Source organism: Aulonocara stuartgranti, assembly GCF_965226115.1.
Source record: "Aulonocara stuartgranti genome assembly, chromosome: 15".
In the NCBI taxonomy this organism is placed as follows: Eukaryota; Metazoa; Chordata; class Actinopteri; order Cichliformes; family Cichlidae; genus Aulonocara; species Aulonocara stuartgranti.
The window spans coordinates 4,823,882-4,851,821 of record NC_138951.1 but is presented as its reverse complement, the minus strand read 5'-3'; the positions used below and the strand labels follow the sequence as shown (position 1 = coordinate 4,851,821).

The 27,940-nt window shown below is 41.9% G+C and overlaps 1 protein-coding gene across 4 annotated transcripts; it reads left to right on the top strand.

Moving 5' to 3' along the window:
- Positions 1 to 36: 36 nt before the first annotated feature.
- Positions 37 to 27,352, top strand: mgab (MAX dimerization protein MGA b). 4 transcript variants are annotated; one of them, XM_082504825.1, is made up of 22 exons: positions 37 to 183; positions 3,846 to 5,047; positions 7,132 to 7,585; positions 7,740 to 7,845; positions 8,098 to 8,211; positions 8,324 to 8,440; positions 10,747 to 10,860; positions 11,037 to 11,442; positions 13,048 to 13,225; positions 13,419 to 13,647; positions 13,788 to 13,960; positions 14,143 to 14,338; positions 14,424 to 14,653; positions 15,401 to 15,646; positions 15,911 to 16,172; positions 20,454 to 21,073; positions 21,390 to 21,487; positions 21,576 to 21,621; positions 21,754 to 21,912; positions 24,005 to 24,116; positions 24,325 to 25,008; positions 25,108 to 27,352. In XM_082504825.1, the coding sequence occupies exons 2-22, from the start codon at positions 3,882 to 3,884 to the stop codon at positions 25,974 to 25,976; spliced, it is 6,579 nt and encodes a 2,192-aa protein (XP_082360951.1). In that variant the 5' UTR covers positions 37 to 183; positions 3,846 to 3,881; the 3' UTR covers positions 25,977 to 27,352. The 4 variants fall into 4 exon arrangements, with proteins under 4 accessions (XP_082360951.1, XP_082360952.1, XP_082360950.1 ...); XM_082504826.1 differs by lacking the exon at positions 37 to 183 and adding an exon at positions 1,397 to 1,606; XM_082504824.1 differs by lacking the exon at positions 37 to 183 and adding an exon at positions 1,397 to 1,963.
- The last annotated feature ends 588 nt before the right edge of the window (positions 27,353 to 27,940 follow it).

Sequence of the window (27,940 nt, the reverse complement as noted above, 5' to 3'; positions counted from 1 at the left end):
ACGGGGTTTTAAATCACAAGATTGCGTGGCCGATGATCTGAATGAGAGTCGTTCTTTTGTTTTGTGTTGTTGTGCTATTAGGTTGTTGTGAAAAGCAGAGATCCTGCAGAGCCCGACTGAAAATGTGATTTAGTACTAATTTTATACTTAGCTATCCGCAGTGTTAACATCTGTAGAGCAGAGGTAAGTTTTGTATGGTTCATGTTTAATGAAACTTATGTAATATCAATTTAGAAAAATATCAGAATGAGGAAAAATGAACGGCTTTTTCCTTCATTGTTATGTGCTATTATCTATTATATGTTTATACAAGTGTTATTACCGCAACGATAAGGCATAACAACGCAGAAATATACTGAACACTTTTATTTATTTATTCAGTCACATACATCACTAGATTTACTGGCTCTCACACCTCCTGCTGATCAAAAACTGTGGCAGGTATCAAAACACCTTTGCATATGTTTTTGTTTTTCCCTTTTGGTACTAAACAGAAGTACACAACTCACATAAGCATTGTGTGCCAATTCAGTTGTCTTCATGTTGCTTTTGTTGGGCTAAAGGGTTGCCTTTGGTTTCCCATGTCTATGTCTTTCTAAGGTAAAATGGCTTAACAGCACTTAATTTAGGGCGTGCAATTTACACAAAATGCGCATATAGACAACATATGCAGAGCACAGTAGGCTAGAGTGTAGCCTATATAGCCCAGCTGCCCAAAGATAAAGTGGAGGAACTGTGGAGGTTTTTGAGATTTTCACGTGGCTAAAATTCAAACATTGAATGCCATCTCGCTATTATTATGGAGCTTTTTATTACATTTTTATTACTGGGGTTTCCGGATAAGCTATGACTACACTTCCGGTATGGTAGCGTAGGCCTAGCCTGTAAATTAGATTACTTTATGCTTAGATCAAGAGCGTTTTGCTAAAAATATTAGCGACCCAATAGGGTCTAACGGTATTCTTCCAGCTTTTTTTAATTATTTTTTACAATTCAATATGTGCAAATTCAATATGCTATTTTTTGTCCAAATATTTATTCTTAACTTCAACTCCTGGCCACCATCTTGTCCCGTAAACAAAGCCAATCAGCCTTGCTCTTTTTTGTAGACAAGGTCAATCAGTTAATAGTTTATGAGCCACTGATTTCAGTTGCACATATTAATGTTGATACATAATACTACAAAGATACAAAATTACTTTCAGTGTTCATTTGTTTTTTTCGTACGTTTGCCACCGTGATGAAACAACTGGCCGGTCGTCCATTGGGAGCTTGCGCATTGGCTACTGGATCTCTACCACCATGGTGAACGTGTTACGTCACAGCTCGAGAGCACGGATGTGTGTGTGTGAGAGTGAGAGAGAGAGAGAGAGAGAGAGAGAGGGGGGGGGGGGGGGGGGAGCAGAGAGGACAGTGTGTGTATGTGTGGGCTAAGAGAGGGTGAGAATGGAAGTGTGATCGAAAAAGGTAGAAGAAGTCAAGGAAACAGACAGGAAGAGAGAGAAAGTGTCACGCCTTTGCTCTCAGTGCGCGAATCACACATCCTAAACATTTTCGCGCAAACTTGCAGAGAGTTGTCCTTACCGGCGCGCGGACCGCGCTCGAGGTGAGAGCGAGCGAGAGAGAAAAGAAATATTTATGTATATCTCCTGGATGGCGGACTCCCGCTTCCCTCGAGCTGGCGGGCCGGGAATCACGCGCCATTGAAGAGGGGGGTGGTGGGTGGAGGTGGGGGGTGATAGTGTGCATGCGCTTTGGCTCCACTGCGTGCACACTCGGGTCGGTCGATGTGAGCACAGTGGCGTGGCTCTCGGCCTCCATTTGCCAGTTTGTGTTTATGTTCGAGGGATTCTCCGAGGCCCTTTTAACGGCGACGGCGACGTGCAACAGTTGGAGCTTCGCCGCTGAACGATACTGTTGCCTCGCTGCGGTCGGCCACGAGGTACCGAAGCGACGCTGAAAGGTGAGGCTTTAGTGAAACCTGCAACTTTTCCAACTTGGTGAGTGGTGGAGCGGGCGGCCTTCCTTCTCCGCGGTGTGTGAGGAAGAAAGAGCTGCTGGTTTAACAACTTAAATTCTTAACGCCGCTTCTTATTGCAGGGAGTGAAATAGTTATACGGGAGTGACGCTGGGAGTTTATATTGTAAACATGGAGGTGATAAGCCGTTTTAGGCTCTCGTTGTGGTGTTTAACACCTTTAGACTTGAAGCATCCGTGTGCCGGCGTGACAATGTGATTAGGAAATTAGAGGAGGGGGGTTAGGACAACAACAAAAAGGGGTTACCTTTATAGTTTCTGGTGTGCCGTTGACCAAGATCATTTCTCTTGGCTTTCAAGGTACAAACGGTGTTAGTGGTTCATCCTTGTTTAAAATGTAGGGCTGTTTTTCCGTCCGTGTCCTGAGCTGGAAGCCCATTGGTCAGTCATACTGAAGTGGTCTCCTGCAATGCAAAGTCCACTTTTCCCCACAGGGCCACGAGAAATTGTTCAAATGATCTGAGCGCTTTTTGATTGTTTATATTTGTAGTATTCGTCTTGAATGGTGTGATGGTGGCTTCAGGAGTTCTTGCGTAGGAGCATTTAACATGTAGTTTAAAATAATCTTATTAGTCTGTTAAAAATTTAGAAATATACGAGTTTTACTTCAGTTTTAGAGACAGAGCAGGTCTTTTAAATGTAGTTTTACATTTTTAACCAAAATAAATAAATAAATAAAAAAGCTAGAGATCATCAGAGGAGCACACATAACCCAAGGTTGTAAATAAATTATGTTCCGTCCCCAATTAAGTTTCTAATTAATTTTTCAGGGTATTTGGGGACAGGATGTGCCTTTCTGAAAAACAAAACAAAAAAACACCCCTTGATTAGTGATTTTGTTATTTTTACAGTATGGTCCTGATGAACACAAAGGGACGTTTTTATGATTCGTGCAGATCAGATGTCTTGAAATTTGGTCTGGTTTGCTTACAAAACATTCAAACAGCCGGCAGTCACAGAAACTAGTGGCCGGAGATCATTTAATTTTGACACGATATCAAGTCTTTACACTTAAGATGAGCTACATTCATCTCGAGTCTTCATTTGATTTCACAGTACTTGTGTCAGCGCCTTGAATAATGCCTGTGTCTTTAAGCAGCCCAGTATATGCTGGACTTGTCATTTGTAACACTTACTGTTGCAACACCCTATAGCGGTTAGCCAATTCTCAGTAGTGCTGAACAGAGATCTGCTGAGGTGAACATCAGTATATTTTGTTGTTGTTATTATTGTTTACTTCACCATTTCGTGTATGGTAAACAAACACATCTTCACAATAATAAAGTAGCTGAACAGTTTACGAGTCTTTTATCTCTCCATCAGGCCATCTTTGAACATTTTTAGGGACAAACTGATGAGGTACAGCAGATAAACATCGGCAACCGCCATTGGTTAATGTCTTCTTTTTTCAAGTATCAGTCAGATATCAGTCAGCAAGAGCAAAAACCACTGCTCTTTAGATGCATCGGTGCATCCCTGTTTGGCTTCTTTAAGTAAACACACATTTTCAGCGGTCTCTGAGTTGATTGGCACATTTTGGTTGTAATCATTTCTGAATGCAAAGTCTTTACATTTCTGGGTGCAGCTTTCCAGGCTCCTCTTTCCTTCCTGCCACAGTTTGTTCTGCTTGGATGAGTTCTAATTGCATCCTCTCTGATCATTGTTTATATTATATTTGTTCTTCATTTTGTTTTTCTGTCTTTAAAATGAAATTCTGCTGGTTAGATTGTATCAATGTAATACATGTTGTACCTGTGAATGCTGTTATAGCGTACAAATAACGCTGTCTTTTTTTGTTTGTGTGTCAGGTGTCTCATGCAGTGTGATGATCAGAGCCACCGGTGATGTCCGCCTTAGACTCTGAGCTCCCACTCATGGAGGAAAACCAGGCAGTGGAAGGTGAGAAGGGCACCATGCTCAATGCGCCCTTCTCCGCTCCTCCTGCTTCCATTGCTTCTTCAGCTCCTCCGTTCCCAACCTTGACAAGACCTAATTTCACTAGTGATACAGTGAATGAGAGCAAAGCTGTCTCCATGGCGAGTAATGATTCCAGTGCTGCTGTTTCTTCACCTGCTGAAGCTAGCCCAGCTAAATCTGCAGTAACATCAGCTTCTACCTTAGAAGGAACTGTTGAAAAAAGCCCAGAAGCCTTGCATATAACATCCGCATCAGACTCCCTAACGTGCACGGAAACGAGCATCGTCAATATGCCTGAATCAACATCATGGTCATCTGCGTTGCCCGCGACCACATTTGGCAACACGGACATGGAAAAAGACTTTCCTGCGGTGCTGACCTTCAAAGGTGTCAGTGTTGTTTTGGAAAACAACAACGTGTGGAAGCAGTTCTACAAGTGTGGGACCGAGATGATTCTCACTAAGCAGGGCCGACGCATGTTCCCGTACTGCCGATACCGCTTGACTGGCCTGGATCCCAATCAGCAGTACAGTCTGGTCCTGTCCATAGTCCCATCGGGTCAGTACAGGTACCGCTGGAGTGCATCCAGATGGGAAGTCACCGGGCGAGCAGAACATCAAAACCAAGGTCTGATCCGGGCATTTTCACACCATTACTCACCCTGTCGCGGCTCAGATTGGATGAACAGCTTGGTGTCCTTCTACAAGCTCAAACTGACCAATAACTCCCAAGACCAGGATGGTCATATAATCTTACACTCCATGCATCGCTACATTCCTAGGCTTCACATAATACCTGTTCCAGATGGAGGCATGCCCACAGCTGACAAGCCTGTAGTTATGGGACATGAAAGCATGACTTTTACTTTTCCACAAACTGAATTTATGGCTGTGACGACGTATCAGAACTTTCAGATTACCCAGCTGAAAATTAATCACAACCCGTTTGCAAAGGGATTTAGGGAGGACGGGAACAACCCCCGTCTGAACAGAATCGCTAGAGAGGCTCAAGCTATTGTGAAGACGGAATACCAGCCCACAGTGATCGAACCTGCCGAACCCAGTGAAAACCAGGAGGAGGTACTGGATCTGAGGTGGGTTTTGTGTTGTTTCTTCCTTTGTTTTAACATTGGCAAATTGCTGTGTTGTCACAGCAAAAAAAATCGAGAAATGCGTTTTTTGTATTGACACACTGTTACTAACTATTATACTTTTATGTGAGTGCTATACTTTTGTGTTGTTGTGATGGAGTCTAGGTAATTATAAGTGCACGAGTAACTGAACATTTATATTCTATGCATTTAATTGACCTAAAAATCCTACATGATCAAACGGATCACTTAAAGACAACTAAACTGACCAACCACTTTGTTAGTTACACTTCGTTAGTACTGGGTTGGACTCCCCTTATCCTTCAGAACTGCCTTAATTCTTCATGGCAGCAAGGTGCTGGAAACATTCCTCAGAAATTTTGGTCTATATTGGCATGATGGTATCACGTATAGCCCCTTTCTACTGTACCTACTCTGGTTGGTTTGGCTTGGCACACCTCAACTTGTTTTTTGGGGTTTTTCATTAGGTGCTAGCATCTAGTACCAGGTATATTTTTTTAGTACCTACTCTGCCGGGGATCCGAGCAGTCTTGGGTGATTAAAAATATGACGTCAACAAACTGCATGCAACCAACTGGCCCTTCAGTGACATCGTTCAGTGAGTCATGAGGGTGTCTCCTTACGAAAATCCAAACCACTATTTTTTTTAAACTTGACAATGAGGGAAATGGCTACACAAAAAACACCTTGTTTCCTAAGTCTGCCAAAAAGACATACAAACAGCGAGTATACCATTGCTTCAACGTCCTCCTTTGTAGTGGCATTCGTGTAGCATACAAATGACATCGTGGGACTTTTGGCCGCATTGCTGTAACGACCACATGCACATTAGATTGTACTCAAATGTAATGGAAAACAACCAAAACAGAGTCGAGTCGAGCCTTGCGAAGCCTAGTAGGTGCTAGTGGAAAAGGGGTAATAGTTGCTGCAGATGTGTCTGCTGCACGTCCACCCAAATTTGCTCTGCTGGATTGTGATCTGGTCATTGCCATGTTCAAGAAACTAGTCTGAGATGGTTTGTGAAATACGGCGGCCCTGGTCTGCTCAGAAAAAAAATCCCCAGACCGTTACACCACCATCAGGAGCAGTGACAATTATCAGACCAGGTAGTGTTTTTCCAGGCTTCTAGTGTCCAATTGGCACTTGGCAGTCAGTGTGTTGTGCTTCAAGGTTTGACATGTCGTGCATTCAGAGATGCTCTTCTGCATGTGTTTGGCTTCCTGTCAGCTTAAAGCAGTCTTTCCATTCTCCTCTGACCTTTGACATCATTGAGGCATTTTCCACCCAGAGAGCTTGCACTCACTGGATTATTTTCAATTTTTTTGGGCCATTCTCTGTAAATCCTAGAGATAGGTGTGTGGGAAAATTCTCTATAGGTCAGTATTTTCTGGAATACTCAGACCAGCCATTCTGGCACCAACAACCATGCATCATTCAAAGTCAAAGTCACTTTTCTTCCCCATTCTGACGCTTGGTTTGAACTTCCAGTGGGTAGACTTGACCATTTCCACATGCCTAAATGCATTGAGTAGCTATCATGCGATTGGCTGTTTAGATGTTTGTTTTACTGAGCAAGTGAACAGGTTTCCCCAATGAAGTGGCCGATGAGTCTATAAACTCATAGTGTGTGTGTGTGTTACATAGAATACACCACAGTGGAACAGCACGCGGTGAATCGCTGCAAAAAACGTCTGCAACGTATAAACTCAGAATATTTGCACAAGTTCTGATTCATTTATTTTGCAACTCTTCAAATTTAATTGAGGAAATACTTTATATAATAATACAAATATTGCAGTTGTCTTGAATGCAATATAAAAGTATAATAATCAGAACATTTTTGCAAGCTGTTTGTATTGGATTGCATGCATTATTAATTTCTTACTTGACTGCCTCATTAGGTGTAGGAATTTGTGAAATTGCCAGATAAACAGCTGGAAACAGCTTATTAAAATGCCACTGCCACATGCTGCTCCACCTCAAATGAAAGGATTTTGCACTGAGATCATGATTAAATCCACTTGTTTGGTATCAATAACCAATATTAACTTTTATGTGTCTTACAGTGCAAACAGTCAAAATGACTCTGCTTCTCTATCAAATGTGCAAGAGACCCGATTGGTACTGAAGCCCATAATGTCTAAACCTGCTAGAAAAGATGAACCATATGTCCCCTGCATAAGAGGCAAACATGCTCTTGGTGATCTTGTGCTTGTTGCACCCAAGCAAGAAAGCGCTGCCACCAGTGTAGCCCCTGAGGTGCAGCAGGACTTAAAAGTATGGATGTCGCCTAAAGCAAGATCTGTGACTGCTAATTCCTTAACGTCTACCCCTGGATCATCACCTCGATTCTGTAAGAGGAGGAAGAAGATGAACAGACGTTGGTCAAATTCCCGGGGAAGAGAGTGTAAAACTGCAGCAGCCTCCTCCACAGTCGTCCACAGCCCATCACTGACAGGCGCTATGCAACCGGAGATGGATGATATAGAAGGCCTGCTGTTTGTGTCGTTCACCTCAAAGGTAAAACACTGAAAGTGATCGCATTGGATGCTCAGAGCACATCGGCATGTTTCCAGAAGGTGTAGTTTCATTTAATAAAGGGAGGAGTGGTTCCTTCAACATTCCACCTGATATCAAATAAATCTTTAAGCTTTAATGCTCTTTTATGTCACAGCAAGCTCTTGAGGTTCATGTCAGGAACAAGATGGTCAGTACCTCATCGTCAGCATCTCCGGCTTCCCTAACAACCCCAGCACCACCGACACAAACAAGCGACCAACGTGAGGATTTTCTTTCTTTCTTTCTTTCTTTCTTTCTTTCTTTCTTTCTTTCTTTCTTTCTTTCTTTCTTTCTTTCTTTCTTTCTTTCTTTCTTTCTTTCTTTCTCTTCAGTTAATTAAACTATGGAATAAATATTTTTGTGCCTTTTTTTTATTAAAACCCTGTTTTTCTTTAAATATTATTGTGGAATCTTTAATATACATTTTTAATGTTGTTTGCCCGAATCTGAAATTGTATCTGTGGTGTTGACAGTGAACGTGAATCCAGAGACCGATGAGGCGAAGATGGCTCGTTTCGAGACTGCGCTGCTGAATGAGCTCAGAGTCCACAAACACAGACAAGTTATCCATCCCGTCTTGCAGGAGGGTGAGTATACAACGGGCATAGTCTTTCAAGTTGTTACCTAAGTTTTATAAAATAAACTAAAGCACAAGAAAACAACCCAAAACACTCTCACTGTTTTTACCGTTTCTCTCAGTGGGCTTGAAGTTGAGTTCCTTAGACCTCACTATGTCCATTGACCTGCAGTATTTGGGTGTTTCCCTCCCACTACCACCTCCAGAACACAGCAAGACCACCACTGTGTCTCCTGGTGGTAAGTTGGGCTGAATCTTTGACAGTTTGTGCATGTTTGATCGAGGTCCTTCGATTGCTTCTTTTGCACAATATCTTATGAGTAATTTGTCGTATGCTGTTGTCATAGTAAGAAAATAGGCGGACAAGTATTGCAGAAAACTAATCAACGCGAGACTTGTCGGAAAAGTCCTTTAAATGGTACAGTGACCTATGCAGTAGGTGGAGATGTCAGTGGCAAATTAGAGCGAGTCACATTAGACTTCTTGAATATGGTAAATGGCCTGTATTTGTATAGCGCTTTACACATTCAGTCATCCACACACACATTCACACACTGGTGATGGCAGCTACATTGTAGCCACAGCCACCCTGGGGTGCACTGACAGAGGCGAGGCTGCCGGACACTGGCGCCACCGGGCCCTCTGACCACCACCAGTAGGCAACGGGTGAAGTGTCTTGCCCAAGGACACAACGACCGAGACTGTCCAAGCCGGGGCTCAAACCGGCAACCTTCCGATTACAAAGCGAACTCCCAACCCTTGAGCCACGATCGATATGATCAATACTATATAAAACAAGTTTTTCTGCGTTTTTTAACAACTGCTTGGTGCAGTCACAAAGCTACACAGCAAGTGGTTATATCTACATTTGGCGCAGTTATAAGCCCACTAATAATATTTCATCTAAACTTCATGCTCAGCAGGTTTGTGCATGTTTGGTAAGGTGTCTCTGATAGTAATGTGACAAGTGCAGTTTCCTCCAGACACATTTTTTTTAAAATCTTCTGATATTGTAACAGTTATACATTCCTTTGTTGCATCTTAACTGAACTCCTGTAATGCAATGTATGCCGGACTTAGTCAATCATCTCTTGCTCATTTACAATTAGTCCAAAATGCTGCAGCCAGATTCTTGACTGGAAAAAGAGAGATGTTATTACTCCAGCTGTTTTTAAGTCTTCTGTCAAACTTTTGGAAACTGCTGATTTCTGGAACTGTGATTGGACGATTAGTTGCTTTTGGGTTATTTCATGTAAAAACTCTGAATACAGCAGGATGTTTTCAGGAACCCATTTATTTTAGTGTAAAGCAGGCTTTTAAAGGGATTTTAAATTTATAAATGTGCCGTGCCCCTCTCCTCACCCCTGAACTGGTTACGGCAGACAGCTATCCCTCTCTGAGCCTAGTTCTGGGGGAGTTTCTTCCTGTTTAAAGGGAGTTTTTCCTTCCCACTCTCACCAAGTGCTTGCTCATAAGACGACACCTAATTGTTCCAGGTTTCTCTCTTTTATTATAGAATCTTTAGCTTCTAATATAAAGTATCTCGAGGTGACTGTTGTTGTGATTTGGCACGATAACTGCTGTGAGCAGTGAATTAGTTATCACAACTTTTTAATTCTTTATGCCTTTTAGGAAAGCTTGCACTAGCTTCAAAGCAGACTAACTCAGTTCATATTGACTAACTTGGGGAATTGGTGTGCCATGGATGGTTTATTCTTCGATTTAAAGCAAGTTTGATTCATGTGTCTGATTGCAATATACTGGTGAAGCGCTTAGTGCTGCTGGTCACTTATTAGGAGAATTTAGCAAATTATTGAAAACCGAAGCATGGAAAGTCTCCCAGTCTTAACTAGAGATCTATTTTTAAAGTACTGAGTGTGGCCCTAAGATTCGGTGTGTTGAATTTAGCTGCTTTTCTGTTTCTTTCCAGTAAAGTAAAGAACTTCATACATGATCACATGCAGCGGCATTGTAAGAAGATGTTTTAACAGCTTTATTGGAATGAATTAAACTCACAAAAGTACAAAAAGCACCATTTCCCCGGGTGCTTATCGGTACTCCTGTAATAAGGAGTCGGGTACTGACTGGAATTTTAAACATCCTCTGTACCCTTCACTAGCTTCAAACATTCAAGCCAAAGTGATGACAGCCATCACTGCTGACATCGGCTGCTATGACGCAGAGACCGAAAAGCTAGTTGGAAATCTCAGATTCTTTTTTAGAAGTTGAGATTTGTTGTGTGGGTTTTCAAAGGGTGTGTGTCATATGAGGTTGCAGATCTTTCTTGATGAGTTTGTCAGTCATGCCACATTAAACCTTCGCATAATGTCAAGACAGAAGTGATTAGGTGATGGCTCTTGGGCGATCAGATAAGAAAAGAACAGCTGAACTTGAAGGAGTACAATTTTCTCTTCAGCAAAGAGAATAAAATTGGCATCAAATTCTGATTAAAATTTGTGTTTCTGCTGCAGAACTCAGGCTGGCATTGTTAAAACATAATAGTGTGCTGTGACCTGTAACTAAAGGCATTATGTTTGCTGCACAGATGAGGCACTACCCTTCATCTCCAGAACGGGAAAGACAAGTGACATGACGAAAATAAAGGGGTGGAAAAACAAGTTCGTAAAAGCCAAGGAAACATCGTCTTCCAACGGTGAAGGTAAGGGCTGCTCGTCATATTGTTGCTGCAATGTTCCTTTTATCATGCCGTGGGATTAGTGTAGTCATTCTAATTACCAAAAGATTAACTGAGCTGAAACCAGCTGAAAGTACTTGTGTCTGATTCATTATTCTTCCTCAATAAATTAAAGTCCCTTTCTTCTTTCTCTCTAAAAGGATTACAAAAGAACCTCTCTGCCTTCTGCAGCAACATGTTGGATGAGTACTTGGAAAGCGAAGCTCAGCAAATCAGCGAGCGCGCCGCTGCTTTCTCTACAAACCCAGAAGGCTCGGTGTCCTATCAGCTGCCCGCTAAAAGCTCCAGCTATGTAAAGACCCTGGACAGCGTTCTCAAGCATCGAAAGGCTCCTTCGAAATTCCCGGTGGGGGCCAACAGGCCTTGTCCCCTATCCCACAAACCACTGCTCTATTCTGCTCTGACGTCACCTGCTCCTCCGCTGGCCACGCCAGCAGCCCCCCATCAAGCAGGAGCTAAATTCACATTCCAGGCTGCGTCCTCGCTGAGGCAGCCGAGTGATGCTTGTGGTTCTAGTAATACCCAGAATCAGGGAGTTTCACAGAGGTAAGGATATATTTTAAATTTAGTCACATTTGATCACATGTTTTGTGTTCTGAATTTGATTGGCTACTGATGTGGCTAAAGGTTATTTGAGTTGAGAATCGATACTTTGTTGCAATAGTAAGAATTTATAATTCCTCTAAGGTGACATTTCTCATAAAATAGATGCAACAAAACCAAAGATTTTTCATTTCAAAATGGGAAAAATGCCACGATGATCACTGATACTGACTTTTTGTATTTGTATTTATGAAAGCCCTCTAAATATACTGATTTACTGTAGTTACCTACATTGTTTTGTAGGTAACTACAGTACAGGTTTAGTATTAGTTGATGCTTTTCAAAACCCAGCTGCAAGTTTTATGCAAGTTTTATCATTTGTCATTTACCAGCTTAAAGTGAGTTTCAACTCTCCACCTGCACTCTCAGGACTTTCTTTCTTTTGTGACTTTAATGCACTTTAAATTATTCTTCAATTTATCCACCAAAAGCTTTTTACCCCTCAGCCATAAAAGGCCGATGGGATATTGTCGTCACCCTGACGGTTGGGTGGGTGGTGTGGACACCCAGGTTTGTGAAAGGGATAACTCAAGAACTTGTCTACGTAGGATTTTAAAACCATACCATAGGTGAATCTGCTAAAAGTCCCAGAGGAGTTTGAATCTCAGTTTGACCTTGGTCTGAAGGTCACAGTTAGAGGTCAATTTTTTATTTAAAAAAAAAGAAAGAAAAAAAAGCAGGAAGTCACCTAGGATTGGGACTTTTCCATTAGTACCTACTAAGATCGACTCGCCACAACTTGACTTGACAATCAAATAGCACCTAATTTGTATGGTCGACACTCTCATGACTCATCGAATGATGCCACTGACCAGGCAATCGGTGGCATGCAGTCTGACGATGTCACATTTTAGTACCTGCTTGGATCACTTGGAACTCCGGCCGAGCAGGTACTATTTTAGTACTTGGTACCAGGTGCTATGACCTAATGGAAAACCATGGCGAACTCGTGAGTCGATCTGAGTAGGAACTAATGGAAAGGGGCTTATTAGGAGTGGTAGCAACAACAACAGAGAGGTAACACTGACAGCCATCAGTATTTTTTCCACTAGTTGTTTATGAGTTTCACAAAACTACGGCGTTATAGTAGACTGTTTTCGAACAATGTAGAATCCATAGTATCTATTAAATTGATATTAGAATTGTATTTATAGAAATATAATTAATAAAATTATTAGAAAGAGGGGAAAAAAAACAAAATGTTACATTTTCAGTCATGAACTATTTTGCACTTTTTAAGTCCATTCACTTTTTTTTTATCAGTTTGTTTGGGTGGTTATACATCTTTATTTATTTTTTTAATCAAAGGTTATAATATCCATCCATTTTCTTCTCACCCATACTGTAGTTTTTGGGTTATCCAAATCCAGCCACATCCAGTGAAAATGACTGCAGTTATTGATCGTGCAACCCCCCTTTTCACCACTACATTGGCGGGCATATACATAGGCTTCCTTGCTTTGTAATTAGTCCTGTAGCTGTAGTTTTGCTTCACATCAGTACATCTTTTCAATGAACAATTCTTCTCATTTCATGTTTCTTCCCCAGGTTGTCAGAGATGAGCTTTGGTCAGAACCAGGGGCCGATGTCCAAACCTTCGGGGCTCACCAAGTTCCAGCACAAGCTGCTGGAAATGGAGACGGCAGCTTTGAACCAGGGCTTCAGCAGAACACAGCTGACTACAGAGAGGCTGTCAGCTGCTCTGACTGTGTTACTGACAAAACAGGTATGTAGCATGTTTGTCCTCTGCAGGAAGTGTAGGAATGTCAGTGACGACTTCATTGTTTCATTCTGTAGTGATGTTTTTCAAAGTCTCCCTGGCTTTTATAATATCAAATGTAAAGGAGGTACATTAAAGAAAAGCACACAAAGTGATTTTTCAAACTCTTTTGATGACTCTCACTTCTCATTTTAACCAGACGCAGCCCAGCCAGATCTTGAAAGTGCCCCCTTCTCCAAATAAAGTTGCTGGACCTGAATGTGGTCAAGAGTTCTGCAGACTCGGCTGTGTGTGTTCCAGTCTGCAGCACCTGAACAGAGGCCATCTCCACTGCAGGCGGCCTGAATGCATGTTTGGCTGTGCCTGCTTCAAACGCAAGATCACTAAGCAGACGTCCACAGGGGAGAGCCAAGAACATCCTGTTTACTGTAAGATCGAGTTCAAGTTATTTCAGTATCATTTGTGTGTTGTTGACGATTTTTTCCCTGATTCTGACCGCAGTCTTTCAGAGTCTTTCTTTGCTCAGTTTGGTCACAAGTGTTAATGAGATACTTTTTGCCCTCCCCAGCGATGACTAATATGGAACATGTGGTCCAGCCCCGCCAAGGCTCACATGCTAATAAACTGTGGAAGCGTAATGGCAGTGATGAGGATCCAGAAGCAGTTTTTGTTCCAAAAATTGCACCCCTCCATGTGGTTACACCAAAGGTCCAAAGACGCAACAGTGTATTTCCACAACCGGTAAAATAAAATTGCTTTTTTTTTTTTTTAATTAAATGCTGATGCTGAAGATTGTTATTTTGCCATATTGATAATTGCTAAGTTTGTCAATTGCAAAAAACAAAGCAAATAAGTTTTTCTTTGTATTTGTTTACAATTTGTCCTGTAATCTCATTAAAAAGAGACTAAAATCTTCATTGCAGATACGTGAAGAAGACAAGGATCCAGTGTATAAATATTTGGAGAGCATGATGACATGTGCTCGTGTAAGAGAGTTCAATAGCAAGCCGCCTCCTCAAGTCACCATAGAGCCTAAGATCTTTGCACCAAACGCCCCAACAAAACCACAAAAAACCACTGACAAGTACTACAGCACTTTACCAACTGTCAACAAAGCAGGTAAGAAAAATAGCTGCACTGTAGTGAAGTGGGATATTAAAGGTGTTTGTAGTTGTTTAAAAACATATTTCCCTGTAACCTCCAGGTGAAAACGCATCTCAGGAAACTGCATGTAGTGAAGTAGGAGCAAGGAAGCAAATACAGATCCAGTCAGTGTGTCGGTGGCAGAACGACCAGAGGATGATCCTGGAGGCTTTATGTCAGCGGATGAATCGTGATCAGCTTTCCCAGCGTTTCTACATTGGTCCTTACCGCATCTGGCCAATCAGCAAGATCATTATGCGGAAGCCCAGCGGCTCCATCGTCACCTACCAGGTACTGAAGATTTGGGTATAGACTATATTAGAAAGAGTTACCCACTGGATTGTGAAATCATGTTTTGATGCCTAAACTCAGGAGCAGTTGTATTTAGTTGTATTAGGCAGTACAAACAATATGTGCAGGCTATGTGTGCTCACACCTTACCATGCCTATAATAACCCTTAATGCTGTTTAAATGGATGGGTTTTTGAAAAAAAATCACTCTTTACAGTTTGGGTGTAGTTAGCTACAGAACCAAAAATGTATTTATTTTTTGGGCCTTTTTACGGTTTTATTTGAAAGGGTACAGTGAAGAGTGACAGGAAAGCAGAAGGCGAGAGAGACGGGAAAACATGCAAAGGGCTGCATGTCGGATTCGAACCCGGGCCGGTCGCTCTCAGCCATGCGGCATATGGTTGCCTGCTAATTCCGCTGAGCTAAGTGGGCGACTGTTGTTGTGATTTGGTGCAATATAAAGAAAATTAAACTGATTCTGCTTTAAAGTCTGACATTTTAACATCGGCATCTATTGAGTTTGACCAGCTTTGGAAGATGGCCTCAGATGGTCCTTGTGGTTACTACTGTTTGGGCACTTCCCATGTTGCAGTGGCTTCCTCAGTGGCTGCTATCTGTTGGGTGCCTAATAATCCTGCTTTTGACTGTTGGAACATTTGTCCTCACTTTCTTTGCTTTGTTGCTTTTTCGTGTGATGACGTGATGTACGGCGTTCTCTACAGTTCTGTACTTTTTTTTTTTCTATAGGTGCAAATTAGCAAACCATCAAAAGCCAGTGATTGTGATGATGATGATGATGAATGTGACAGTGATGAGGAAATGCATACCAGTAAAGGCCTTGATGAGAACACTGATGCAGAGGAGGAAGATGGCCAAATCGAAGAGCCGCAGATGTGGTTTGGAGTGACACCCTTTCTGAGTGGAGTGATGCCTGCAGGAACGCTGAGAGCCGAGAGAAAACCTGCTGGTTACCAAGCACCTGGACTTATACAGGTAAGGGCTTTGTAAAGTTGGATCAAATACATCCATGTGCCTGGGAATTTTTAAATTCTCCGTTACAGATTGTCACTGGAAAAAATTTGCACTGAGGTTTGGATGTTGAAGGGGGAAAAAATGTGATTTGCATTCAGTAATTGGATTTATCCTTTGGAAAAGATAACAGTGTGTGGCTATTTAAGGACTAACAAACACACAGCTACACCAGCTGAAATATACAGGTACTTTCTAAAATATACATATGCATTCCTTCCACTGCAGGTAAATGGCAAATCCTACAATCAGGCCAGACTGCAGCTTGGAAAGATGGGATCTTTGCATCCAGCTAACCGCCTTGCTGCCTACGTCACAGGACGACTAAATGCTTCAGTTGATGTTCCTCAGAAAAATTCTCAGAAATCAGACTCTACACATAAAACCAGCACTCCAAAAACTGGCACCGTAAAAGTTGCAAGCTCATTAGTCAGTCCAAGTATCGCTGCAAGGAAAACTACTGATCTGAAGACACTAACGCCGTCACCAGGTAAGCTTGTCTCTCTGTTGCTAGACCACAGCAGAGGCACTTTGTTTTACATACCTGATCTGCTTTATTCAAAACTACCACCTCCTAAATGTGCTGCCTGTTCTTCCCTTTCTCTGGCTTTCTAGTGAAAATCAGAATTCATTTAAAAATCACATACAAAGCCTTAAATGGTTCAGGTCCTTTTTCTGCAGCAGTGCTAGAGCTGACTGTGCTTTTGAGGTTGTAGCGGCTAAATTTTGAAACTCACTTCCTCAGCCCATCACGTCGGTTAAATCAGCGGTTTGCCTTTTGACTGCTGAAAACTCATTTTAGCTTTTCCTTGGTTCATCACCCATTCCTGTAATTCACACCGAATACTTGCATGTAAGTGTGTGTGCATATAAACCAATAGAGATACTATGCACGAGGTTTGTTTTTATTCAAACTGTGAAGCAATTTGTAACTGCGTGCTTAAGATATTCGCTGTCTTTATCATCGTCTTAAAGGACGTGATGCTGAAAAACAGGACAGTGTGTTTGGAAAGGCTCTTAGTAAATGTGGTTTTTCACGTGTTCTAGCTGAGCAGAAGCTAAAACAGTTTTTAGTATAGTCATGTGAAAAAAGTCCACCACTTTTATGTCCGAGATTTAGTGCATAATAAAACATTTGATTCTTACCAGGCTATAAAATTCTGAAATACCGCCTCACATGAATAGCAGAAATATGTGTGAAAAGCTAAGTACACCCAATCATACAGTAACTTGAAGTAATTGATCTCTGTGTGTCTTTACCAGTATCCCACGTTGCTGTGGAGGAATTTTGCCCCACTCGTTTTTACAGTGTTGCTTCAGTTCATTGAGCATTCATTTATGCACAGCTCTCTTAAGTTCCCATCACAGCGATCCAATCATGTTGAGGTCTAGACTTTGACTGGGTTAGTGCAACACCCTGATTTTTTTGTTTTCAGTCATTCTGCTGTAAATGACAGTGCTGGGGATCATTGTCCTGTTGCATGACTCAGTTTTGGCCGAGTTTTAGCTGTTAGACAGATGGCCTCACGTTTGACTCTGGAATACTTTGGTATACAGAGAAGTTCAGGGTTGACTTAGTGACTCCAAAGCACTCAGGTCCTGTGTAGAGATGGGAATTGATAAGAATTTAGCGATTCCGATTCCTTATTGATTCTCATTGGCTCCACTTTGAGTCACCACCACCTCTAAGCAGCGTATCAAAGACATTACATTTATGCAAATTAATTACATGCTGAGTGTTCAAATCTTTGTGAATTTTGGAGATTTTTGTTGTGATCAGTGTTGGGGTCATTCTTTTTTTTTTTTTAAAGTAATTATTGCATATATGCAGAACACTTTTCTTAAAACTAATGCAGTACCGTAGTTAATTACACCCACGATAAAAACAGTCGTTATACTACTCGTTACGTTGCTTTCATGTTACTCTCTAAAATGATCTGAAACACACTGTCTCATAACTGCCATTTAAAAATATAAACATACAGGCTACAACCCCACACACCAACACAAATACCTATCCCGATGAGGACAAGTGTGATCTTTCTCTTAGTATTTAGGTACGTACACAAAGCCGACAGCACAAGTCAAAGATGAAAACCAGTACAGATTTTAAAGCGGTTGTCATGGTGATTCTACTGTAGAAACATGAGCCGGTAGAAACTGAGGTCATCAGTTTGTTACCTGTTGAAGTTCAGCAGTGGCTTGTTTCTGTCCTAGAGCAGTCTCCACTTTACAATCGCACTCTCAGCCTTTTGTGCAATGAAAATAAAATAATGTCCATATCCACTATTTTCCAGTCCTCTACAAGAACCGATTCTCAATTCCAATTCCTGCAAAACAATACCAAATTACCACCCCTACACCACCATGCTTGTCAGTTGGTATTTGGTTTAGGCTAAACATGGTGCTGTGGTTTATGACAATCAGCATCTCCACTTTGATCTTTCCATTCCCATTGTTCCTTGTGGTTTGTTCAGATGCAACTTCACAAACTTGAGCTGTGCTGCCATGTTCTTTTTAGAGAGAAAATCCTTTTTCACCACAACCCTCCCAAACAAGCCATGACAGTATTTGTTGTACTGTCATGAACTACTTGCAGTTTCTCCGATCATTGCACAGTCTGACCTTAGGGTGAATTTTCTGAGATATCTACTCCTGGGGCCTGTTCTTCGTACCTCGCTAAGTGAGTTAGCTGGATGAGATTGTTGACGATTTCGCGTGATCCTGGATCGTTCGGTTCCCCGAAGCTCATCCGGGACTTGCTGTCATAGCAACAGAGCCGTAAGCGTAAACCTGCTCGGGAGCAGGTTTACTTTATGTAAACAGGATTAGATCGCGGCCACGCAGGTATGTCCGCGTCATTCATACGAAAGCAACAGCGATATTCCACCACTGTTTCACCATAAATAAATAACATCAATGTAACTAAAGATAATGCAGCACTTGATCCTTTTATTGATGTCACACAGATACATACAGGTCATTTCCTAAAAAAGGGAAATGTACTATTAACATTCTATTACATGTATGTGATTATTACAGATGTAATTCATATTTCAGAGTAGTAATTGTAAATTACTTCGTGTAATCAAGATGGGAGACCACGGCTATAAAAGCGAAGGTGGATTTGGGAAGCCTGTCGCAGCCATGTCCTGTCCGTATACGCGACCAACCCATTGCGGAAGGTGCAAGATTGATAAGGAGAGTCCTCAGAATTCAGCGTATATTGCGGGATAGACAGGATCCTTTAGCTCAGCGCGACAGTGTGCTCATAGAGAGATATCGATATTCCCGTGAGGGTATTATTTACTTAACCAACTTGTTGACGAGGGGGTGCAGGACCACCACCTGTCTTTTTTTTTGCTCTGCCCTTTTCTTGGTTGCTGTTATGAACAAACTAACAGAGTATTACAGGGTCCCTTGCCAAGAGACGAAAAGCAATATAAGAGCAATATATTACCATTCTGTAGAATACTCCTGTATTTCACTTTTACTTGTTCCCATGTTCTTGTGGGTCCTGTTGTGGCTCTAATGTGAAAGGGGATATAATATAACATATTATAATATAATATAATGCCATATGATATTGGACAATATAGTGTCATATGATAGATCTACCCTACCGCCTACTGGTGTTGGCCAGAGGGGCCGATGGCGCGATATGGCAGCCTGGCTACAACCGTAGCTGCCTCCACCAGTGTGTGAATGTGGGAGTGAATGAATAGTGGTATCGTACAGCGCTTTGGGTGCCTCGGAAAGTGCTATATAAACCCAATCCATTATTATTATTATTATTAAATTACCTACGAGTTTGATTTGTCAGCAACTTTCTGCCAGCCCTCTCTCCTTGCTTTTGCAGCCTTTGCAGTGTTCTCTTGCGTTTTAATTAAACTCTGAAACTCCTGAAATCCCTCACTCATGAGTTCTTGCTCTGCTGCCGGAAAATACCGTGCGCGCCCCTTCGACATTTTCGCCGACCAATCAGCGGGTTGCCGATCAATGTTTCTACTATCGATGCGTAGCCCCTTTTACGACACCCAGTGATGTCACATTACTGCGTCCAGCTGTACTAATCGTCAACAGCAGGTGTGTTCGGGGAACCGGATTAGCGAGCTCACGGTTAGCGCGATAGTTTGGTCTTGGATGTGTCATTTGATCTTGGATGTAGTAAGCGACGTACGAAGAACAGGCCCCTGGAAAGATTGACAGCTGTCTTTGATGTTTTCTACTTGTAAATAATCATTCTTACTGTAGAATCATGGTCTTTTAAGCCATCAGAGACTGATGGGGAACAGTTGGTTCTCTAAGGTGATTGCTGATGTCTCTCCTCCTTGGAATTGTGAATGCGCTAGACCTGCAAACTACCAAACCTTCTGCTTTTATAGAGGTGCTCAACCTTACTGATGATCTGTTAATAAAGTGCCTTTGGTTATCAGCAAATGGCTTCTTCTCTTAGTTTTGATCGAAGCAGTAAAAGAGTACTTACGCTTTTTTAGTTTGCTTTTCCTTCTTAGCTTAATTTTTGTTGAATAAATAATAGGACAGTGTAAGATGTCAGCTGGGGTTGTATTTATATAACATTAAGTTGTGGTAAGGACCAGATGATTTGTTAAAGCATTAGAATTGATAGAGGGTAGATGAACCTCAAGAAGTGACATCAGCTTAATCAAATAGAATAGAAGTAAACATGTATCGCTAAAAACACAGTTTTGTTAAAATAATGCAAATATTATCATCTCATCATGCTGAACTAGTTTTTTCTTTTTTTCAGTTTTCTTATTCCCTCCATGCCTCCAGAGCAAGGGACGCATCTCATTGGGGCAACAGTCACAGAAATCATCCAACATCAGCTCTGTCCAATCACTTTCCTCAGGCCAACACAACTCAGACTCTTCCTTCCAGACCAGCTCCTCCTCCTCGCCTGTCTCGCTCACCGTCTCACAATCACTGAAAAGCCCCAGCTTTTTAGGACAGAGTGGAACCTATTCTTTCAGGATCTGCCCTCCGTCCAACCAGGGCACCGGAGGACAGAAGCTACCTGGTGTCTCCCTGCCCGGGGGCTTTACCCTCATTCAGCTCCCAGCGCCCGGAGCTGATGATGCAGCACAACAGTCAGGACATCTAAAAGCATCAAACATGGCGAACAATGATGTCCTGTTAAAAAAAGACGGTGCAGCTGAGTGTCCTGCTGCGGACACAGTGAACGCAGTCAAGAGCTCTTTAAGCAGCAAATTAGCAGAGCCCGGCTCCTCCCCTGAGCTGGTTTGTGATGGGAAGATCCCGTCAGACGAGGGCGATGAGGCCAACGGCAAGCAGGCAGAATCAAACCTAGACATCGCTTCAGACACAAGTTCCTACTCATCAGACAGTGAAGGAGAGGGAGACGAAGATGTAAGTTTGAGAATTACACTTGTTTTTTATTTTCTTTGAGTGCTTAGTGATTTATTTTAATGGAAGGCCCTCTAAACTGTAAGTGGACAATGGTTTATTATAAATGTAAAGATAAAAAAATCAGCTGTCAGCTCATAGAAACAAATCAGTCCAACTTTAAATACATGTAAAATTTAAACTGGGTGCAAAAATTCAAATTGGTTCATCTTTAACTCTAATTATAAAAACACTAAATTGCTTTAGAAAATATGAAAAAGTAGTCGGCCTAATCCTGACGTTGTTTGAAAAAGCTCATCATGAATGATGTTGTCTTCAGGATGAGACGGTGGATGTTGAGACTGTAGAAGAAGTGAAACAACAGATGGCCATCGCTAAACTGAAGAAAGCTCTTTCCAAGGGAGTACTGCAATCACGGTAATAAAAAATGAACATCTGGATGTTGAAATTAAAGCATAAAATTGTTATTTACCGTCACAGCTGAAATTTGTTTATCATCATTTAGAGATTCCAGAGAAGATTTGGGATCATTTTTGGAACTCGACTCCCAGGTAAGACAAGCGCCAGCTTAGACCACCATATTTAATTGCCCTCACTTTATATAGCTATAGTAGGAACACAGTTCTTTGTATTATAAGGCAGTATGTATAGTGTGTTTTGAGTTTTCACTGCATCTCCTCCAGGATCTCATTGATTGTGGTGAGACAAAAACCAAAAAGAGGCGCGAGAACCACACAGTGCTAGAACGGCTGAGAAGATCGGAACAGCGAAACCTCTTCGATAAACTCCAGGCTGTCCTACGGAGTGACCCAAGAGCTCCCAGGCTCCGCCTCCTGTCATTGGTTAGTTCTGCATGCTGCATTTTTCCTTCTAAAGTGGAAACTGCAAGACAACTAATGGGAAAATGTAATTCCACTGAAGGTTGTGTGCACTTTCTACTACTTTTTAATACTTTTTATCACAATAACAAGGTCATGTTCTCATTAAGTTGTCCAGAAAGATAAACGTAGATTTGAGTTCCTGTCAATGGAAAAACATGTGGGAGTTTCCTCTGGTCCGAATCAGTTTGAGTTTGTAAACTTGTAAATTGTTGCTAGCACGTACAGACCTTTGCATATATATGTAGCACCGTTTCCCCCCCCCCCCCCCCCCCCCCCCCCCCACATGTGGTCACAGAGCACAAATAAAAATAAGAGTAAAGGAAGCTTGCAGAGGAAAAATTATATGGTGATAGTTAATTAATTTTACTGGGTCAAATTCTCCTTAAATATGACACACTTGTGGTTTAGTTTTTACATTTTTTAAACGTTTTAAAAAATCAGTTTTACAGTGAAGTCTTTTTAGTTTAGGGTTTTTTGTTTGTTTGTTTGGTTGGTTGGTTGGTTGGTTGGTTGGTTTTATGGGCCCATATTCAGCAAAAGAAAGTTCTCTTTTTTAATCTTTACTCAGACTTGTTTAAACATTTGTTTGGTTGCCCCCTTCCGGATTTTCTATGTTTTTGTATGTTTTTCAAACTTAAATGTTTTAGATCACAAAATAAATTTAAATATTAGACAAAGATAACACAAATAAACACAGGATGCCATTTCTAAATAAAGGTGTTTATTATTAAGGGGGGAAAAATGTAAACTTACATGGCCCAAGAAATAACTGTGGTAATCACATCTTTGGAAGGCTGCGTTCAATTTCTCTCGCCACACCCAGGCCTGATAACTGTTCTTAACTCATTCACTGCCAGCCATTGGCAGTGAATGAGTTAAACCCATTGACTCATTCACTGCAATTGACGGCTATAGACGTCAATGGCAGTGAATGAGTTAATCAAGAAATCACTTAAATAGAGCCTGTGTGACAAAGCGGAGAAGACCAAAAGATCCTCAAAAGCCAGACATCATGCCATGATCCGAGGAAATTCAGGAACAAATGAGAAACATGGTAATTGAGATCTCGCAGTCTGGAAAAGGTTAGAAAGACATTTCTAAAGCTGTGGGACTCCAGCGAAGCACACAAATGGTAAACCTACCCTGGAATTACCAATCAACCAAGATTACACAAGAGCCCAGGGACGCCTCATCCAAGCTCTTGCTGAGCAAAAAGAACATAAAGGATCATCTTAGTTTTGCCTCTTTTGGAAAAAAACAAACAAACTCTGGACTGATGAGACAACAGGTGAACTTTTTGGAAGGTGTGTATCCAATTATATCTGGTGTCAAACTAACATGAAGGTGTTTTAAGAAAAGGAACATACAAACAGTAAAATATGGTGGTGGTTGTGTAATGGTCTGGGGGTGTTTAGCTGCCTCAGCAAAATGCCATCTACCAAAACATCCTGAAAGAGAATGTCCGAGCAGCTGTTCGTGACCTCAAGCTGAAGCACACACGGGTTCTGCAGTAGGACAGTGACCCAAAACACAGCAGCAATACCACCTCTGATTGGCTTAAGAAAAACAAAATGAAGACTGTGGAGTGGCCGGGCCAAAGTCCTGACCTGAATCCGACTGAGATCCTGTGGCATGACCCTAAAAAGGCGACTTATGCTCAAAACCCCTCCGATGTGCTTGAATTGCAACAATTCTGCAAAGATGAGTGGGCCAAAATTTCTCCACAGCGCTGTAAAAGACTCATTGCCAATTACTGCAAACGCTTGATTGTAGTTGTTGTGCTAAGGCTGGGCCAACCAGTTATTAGGTCTAGAGGGCAATCACTTTTTCACACCAGGTCATGTAGGTTTTGATTTTTTTCCCCCTTAATAATAAACACCTTCATTTAGAAACTGCATTTTGTGTTTACTTGTGTTGTCTTTGTCAACTATTTAAGTTTGTTTGATGAAAACATAGGAAATCAGGAAGGGGGCAAACACTTTTTCGCAGATCTGTAGGTGTGAGTTTTTGGCCTCACCGTCAACACTCGTTTTTGCCATTTTGTGTTTTTTAGGCCCAGAAAGAAATTCAGAGCCTGGTTAGGACCTCCAAACATCTAGAACAGGCAAAGAAGATGCTGACGCAGATACAGTCGGGCTATGTAGAGACACTCTCTCAGTTGTCTGGTATGTACACTCTGTGTTAATGCACCTTTTCTTGCCCTGTATTGGTTTTTGTACTGTTTGAATGCACTGAGTTTGCATGGAGAATAACTCGAAGCTTGCTATCCAGCACTTGTGTACGACATCCTGCTCTTGTGTCAACATAGAGACTTGATCGCCAGCAGATCTGCTTGTCACTAACTTTCTGTTTTTTCAAATATAACATTTTTAGGAAAGTCTCAAAATGTGATCAGGCACAAACTAAAGGAGGTGTGCGAAAAACAGAAAAGGAAAGAGAAGACGGTGAAGTGGACGCCTTTCTTTTCCCACCTGCTACAGTCCAGAGCCGCTTTACTACAAGCCAGTGCTCCCAAGTCTAACCCCACGCCCTCATCTTCAGTACAGCCTGACGTCGGGGCTCCTTCTCAGGCTAACACAGCCACAACTCCACACAATTTAAAAACGATGATAACCCTGCTCCAGCCTCTCATGCGAAAAGCTCCAACTGAATCCTGTCCAAAGACACCTGTATCTAAACTTGTGCCTCTGCTGGTATCCTCTCCAGCTCAGGTTGCGAACGCTGCACCCCGGTCCCAGGTGAAAATTGAGCAAGGTGACCATGTGGCCTCAGTCCAAGAGAAAAAGTCTCCATCAAACTTAGAAGTCAAACAGAAAGTTTCTGGAGAGCCAGACCAGGCTACTGGTTCCCACATTTCCAGTTCCCAAACAGATCAGCAGTCTCAAGACCCGCCCGGTAAAGCTTCACCTCAGGCCCCCACAGCCAAAGAAGGAGCCTCACCTGTATCCCCAACAGCTAACTGCACCAGCACCAAGGTTCACACTCCAAAGCCTCTGGCTCTTCCTCTTATTCGCTCCAAGACTGGCAGGCTCATACTTCCCTCATGTCTGAAACCAAGTAAGCACTTTGATCAGTTAATACACCAAATTTAAATTATCTTCCATTTAAATGTGTTACTATAATATTATTGCATATGTTTGTGTTTTTATCTTACAGTTGGCCAAGGCTTCTATACACTCATGGTCATGAAACCCAGGAAGAATGAAGAGGAAGGTGATGCTAGCTCTTCAGCTAAGATGAAGCTATTTGAGCCATCAGACGCTACCATATCTGCATCAGACCTGCCTTTGGATTCGGAAACTGGGCATAACCTCAAGAGCAAAACGGCATCTTCAGATTCCGATTCGAAAGTTTCGGGTGTAATTTCCCCCCAGGCTGAGCTTGCCACCCTTAACAAATCAATGTTTGTGCCTTCAGTGGATCTTAAAGCTACAGAAAACAACAGTGAGGGCAGCACAGGTGCAGGCATGAGCACAACTCTTCCAGCTGCCCACTTGAGGTTTAATCGTGTGTGTTCTGTCAAGTCCGAGGCCGATCCAAGCCTTCCAGAAGCCCGTCGAGGAAGGGGCAGGCCTCGAAGGAACCCTGCAAGTACTGCTGTGGGTGAAAAGGAAAAGTGTAGTGTGATAGAAGAGACCAATAAATGTGTCAGCAAAGGTGAAATATCTGTGCTGCTTGAAGAGAAACAAAGTAAAAAAATTACTTTGGAAGAGACCAAGAAGGAAGCTGAGGGCCTCGCAGGCAATGTCGGTAAAGTAGCAGATATTCCTGTGCCAGTCAAACGACCCAGAGGAAGGCCTCCGAAAAGAAAGTCGGCACCAGTTAAGCGTCCTGCAAGTAGTCCCCTCAGATCCAGCTCTAAGAAACTTAAATGCAATCCCTCCGCTAAGGCAACTGAAAGCCCTACCACCAAGACGTCGAGGCCTTTAACACGCGGTGCTTTAGGAAAAGACTTCCCCAGCGCAAAGAAACGGTCCTGGATAGACGTAGAAAAAGAACTGGAACCTGACCTAGAATTTGCATAGTTGTAACAAACGTCCTTTCACTACAAAAACGAATCTACGCTCTGAGAGTCTCACACTGAAATCTCACTCATGACTAAAGATGTCTTCACATGTGAACTCTGGACTCCGAATCACATCGGAGCCTTTGTGAAAGTCGTCTCTTCTCACATGTACAACACGGCAGGAGGCGGTTTGCTTCAGACACCTTCTCATTGTTAGGTTTAAGTGAAGGCGCTGCCTGGGACCAAGCAGGTAAGGGTGCATCCACCTGCCCTCTGTGCTATTCTCACATGGGCACAGTTGATTGAAGCAGGAGTTTTTGTTCTGGGAAGCTGGTTGGAAAAGACTAATTTGTGTGTAAATGAACTAAGGATGCAGCATCTTTTTCTAACATCATCTTCACAGTCTTACTTGAAGTTTCTCTGCTTTCTGCTGATATTGGCAGCTCGAGTCACGTGTGTCAATGAAAGTGTCACCAAATGTGCCTGTCTGAAAAAGCCAAAGGATCAGGGCCACGGATAATAACTGCTGCTCTTTTCTGAACTCAGTGGACTTCTTTCATAATGTAGAGAAAGGCTGATTTATTTTTTTTTTGTATAAATGATAAAACGGCATTAAGAGACCTGCTGAATGTATTCATGAAATGAATCAGTTTTGATATCAATATTTTCCAGCAATGAATGATCTTTAAATATGACCAACTTTTAGGTGGAGTATCGAGATGTATTTGAATTATGTTTAACTTTGAGCGATTCTTCACTGAACTCTCTTATGCAAAATAAAACTATACAGATATGTTCTGCGATCCAGCATTTTAAGCCTTACAATGTAAGCTGAGTGTCTGTTCCCAGCTGGATGATGCACAGCTTTAACTCTATCACGTCTTAAAAGGTGTAATTTTTCAATGGGTGCTAGATAATGTGTTACTAATCTGTTACTAATGCAGTAAAGCTCATCAGTAGTTGCACTTTAAATGTTTTTTTTGGTAGAAATCACCCGTGTTGTCTCCTGTTTGCATTAACCTGTAACGTAACACATTAAATCAGCATTATAAAGTCATCTTTGAATAAGTCAGTACACATAAACCTGATGTTTTGGAAGCGATGCAAGACGTGTAGCTGTGGTAGACGTGTACCTAATGTAAATAGATTCTGTGAATATTGTGGGGTTTTTTTTTAATTGCATAACAGTTTGTCTTTGGATGATATCGAAACACTGGTTATCTTATCTCAGTCTGAGTGAATTCAATGCATTTATTGTCCCATCCTTCACTTAAAATACCACCATTTTTGCTTTGTTTGATGTCTTCAAGCCAAAATGTGGCTGATTTCATGTGAATGGTGATGTAACGGCATCTCTTCTTGGAAATAAAACCGTTTGTGTTCCTTGTTTTCAGACATCTGTCACAAATAACTTTTTTTGGGGGGTATTTCATCTTGTCTTTACATATTATGAACTAATCCTGTCTGTACACCAACACCTTGGATTTAAATCAAATCAGATGTGATTGAAGTGCAGACTTTAAGCTTAAATTCAAGAGGATTAAAAAGTATTTTTTGAGATCTTTATGAATAAACGTTCAAACTGTCAACAACCACCTGAGGTACAATCTCTGGAGATCACCAAGTACTGTTGTGGTTCCTCTCTCGAGATGCCCTGTCAGCCCTTTACCGTAGCCACCTTCACTTATTGCTCATTTGTGGGTCTCTGCATTCAGTTTTTGTAAGAACTGCAAACCTGCTCTGTTAGGTTGAGATCAGGTGACTGACTTGGCCATTGAAGAATATCTAATTTGTTTGCCTTGTGAAAGTCTGTCTGATCAGTTTTGCAGCATTTGTCTAAATCCGAGGAGAAATTGTTGCCCTGTACATGTCACAATCCATCCTGCTGCTTCTATCAGCAGTCACATCATCAATGAACACTGACTGAACTGTTCCACAGGCACCCAAACAGGCCCTTAACATCACCTCCACTGTGTTAGTGTG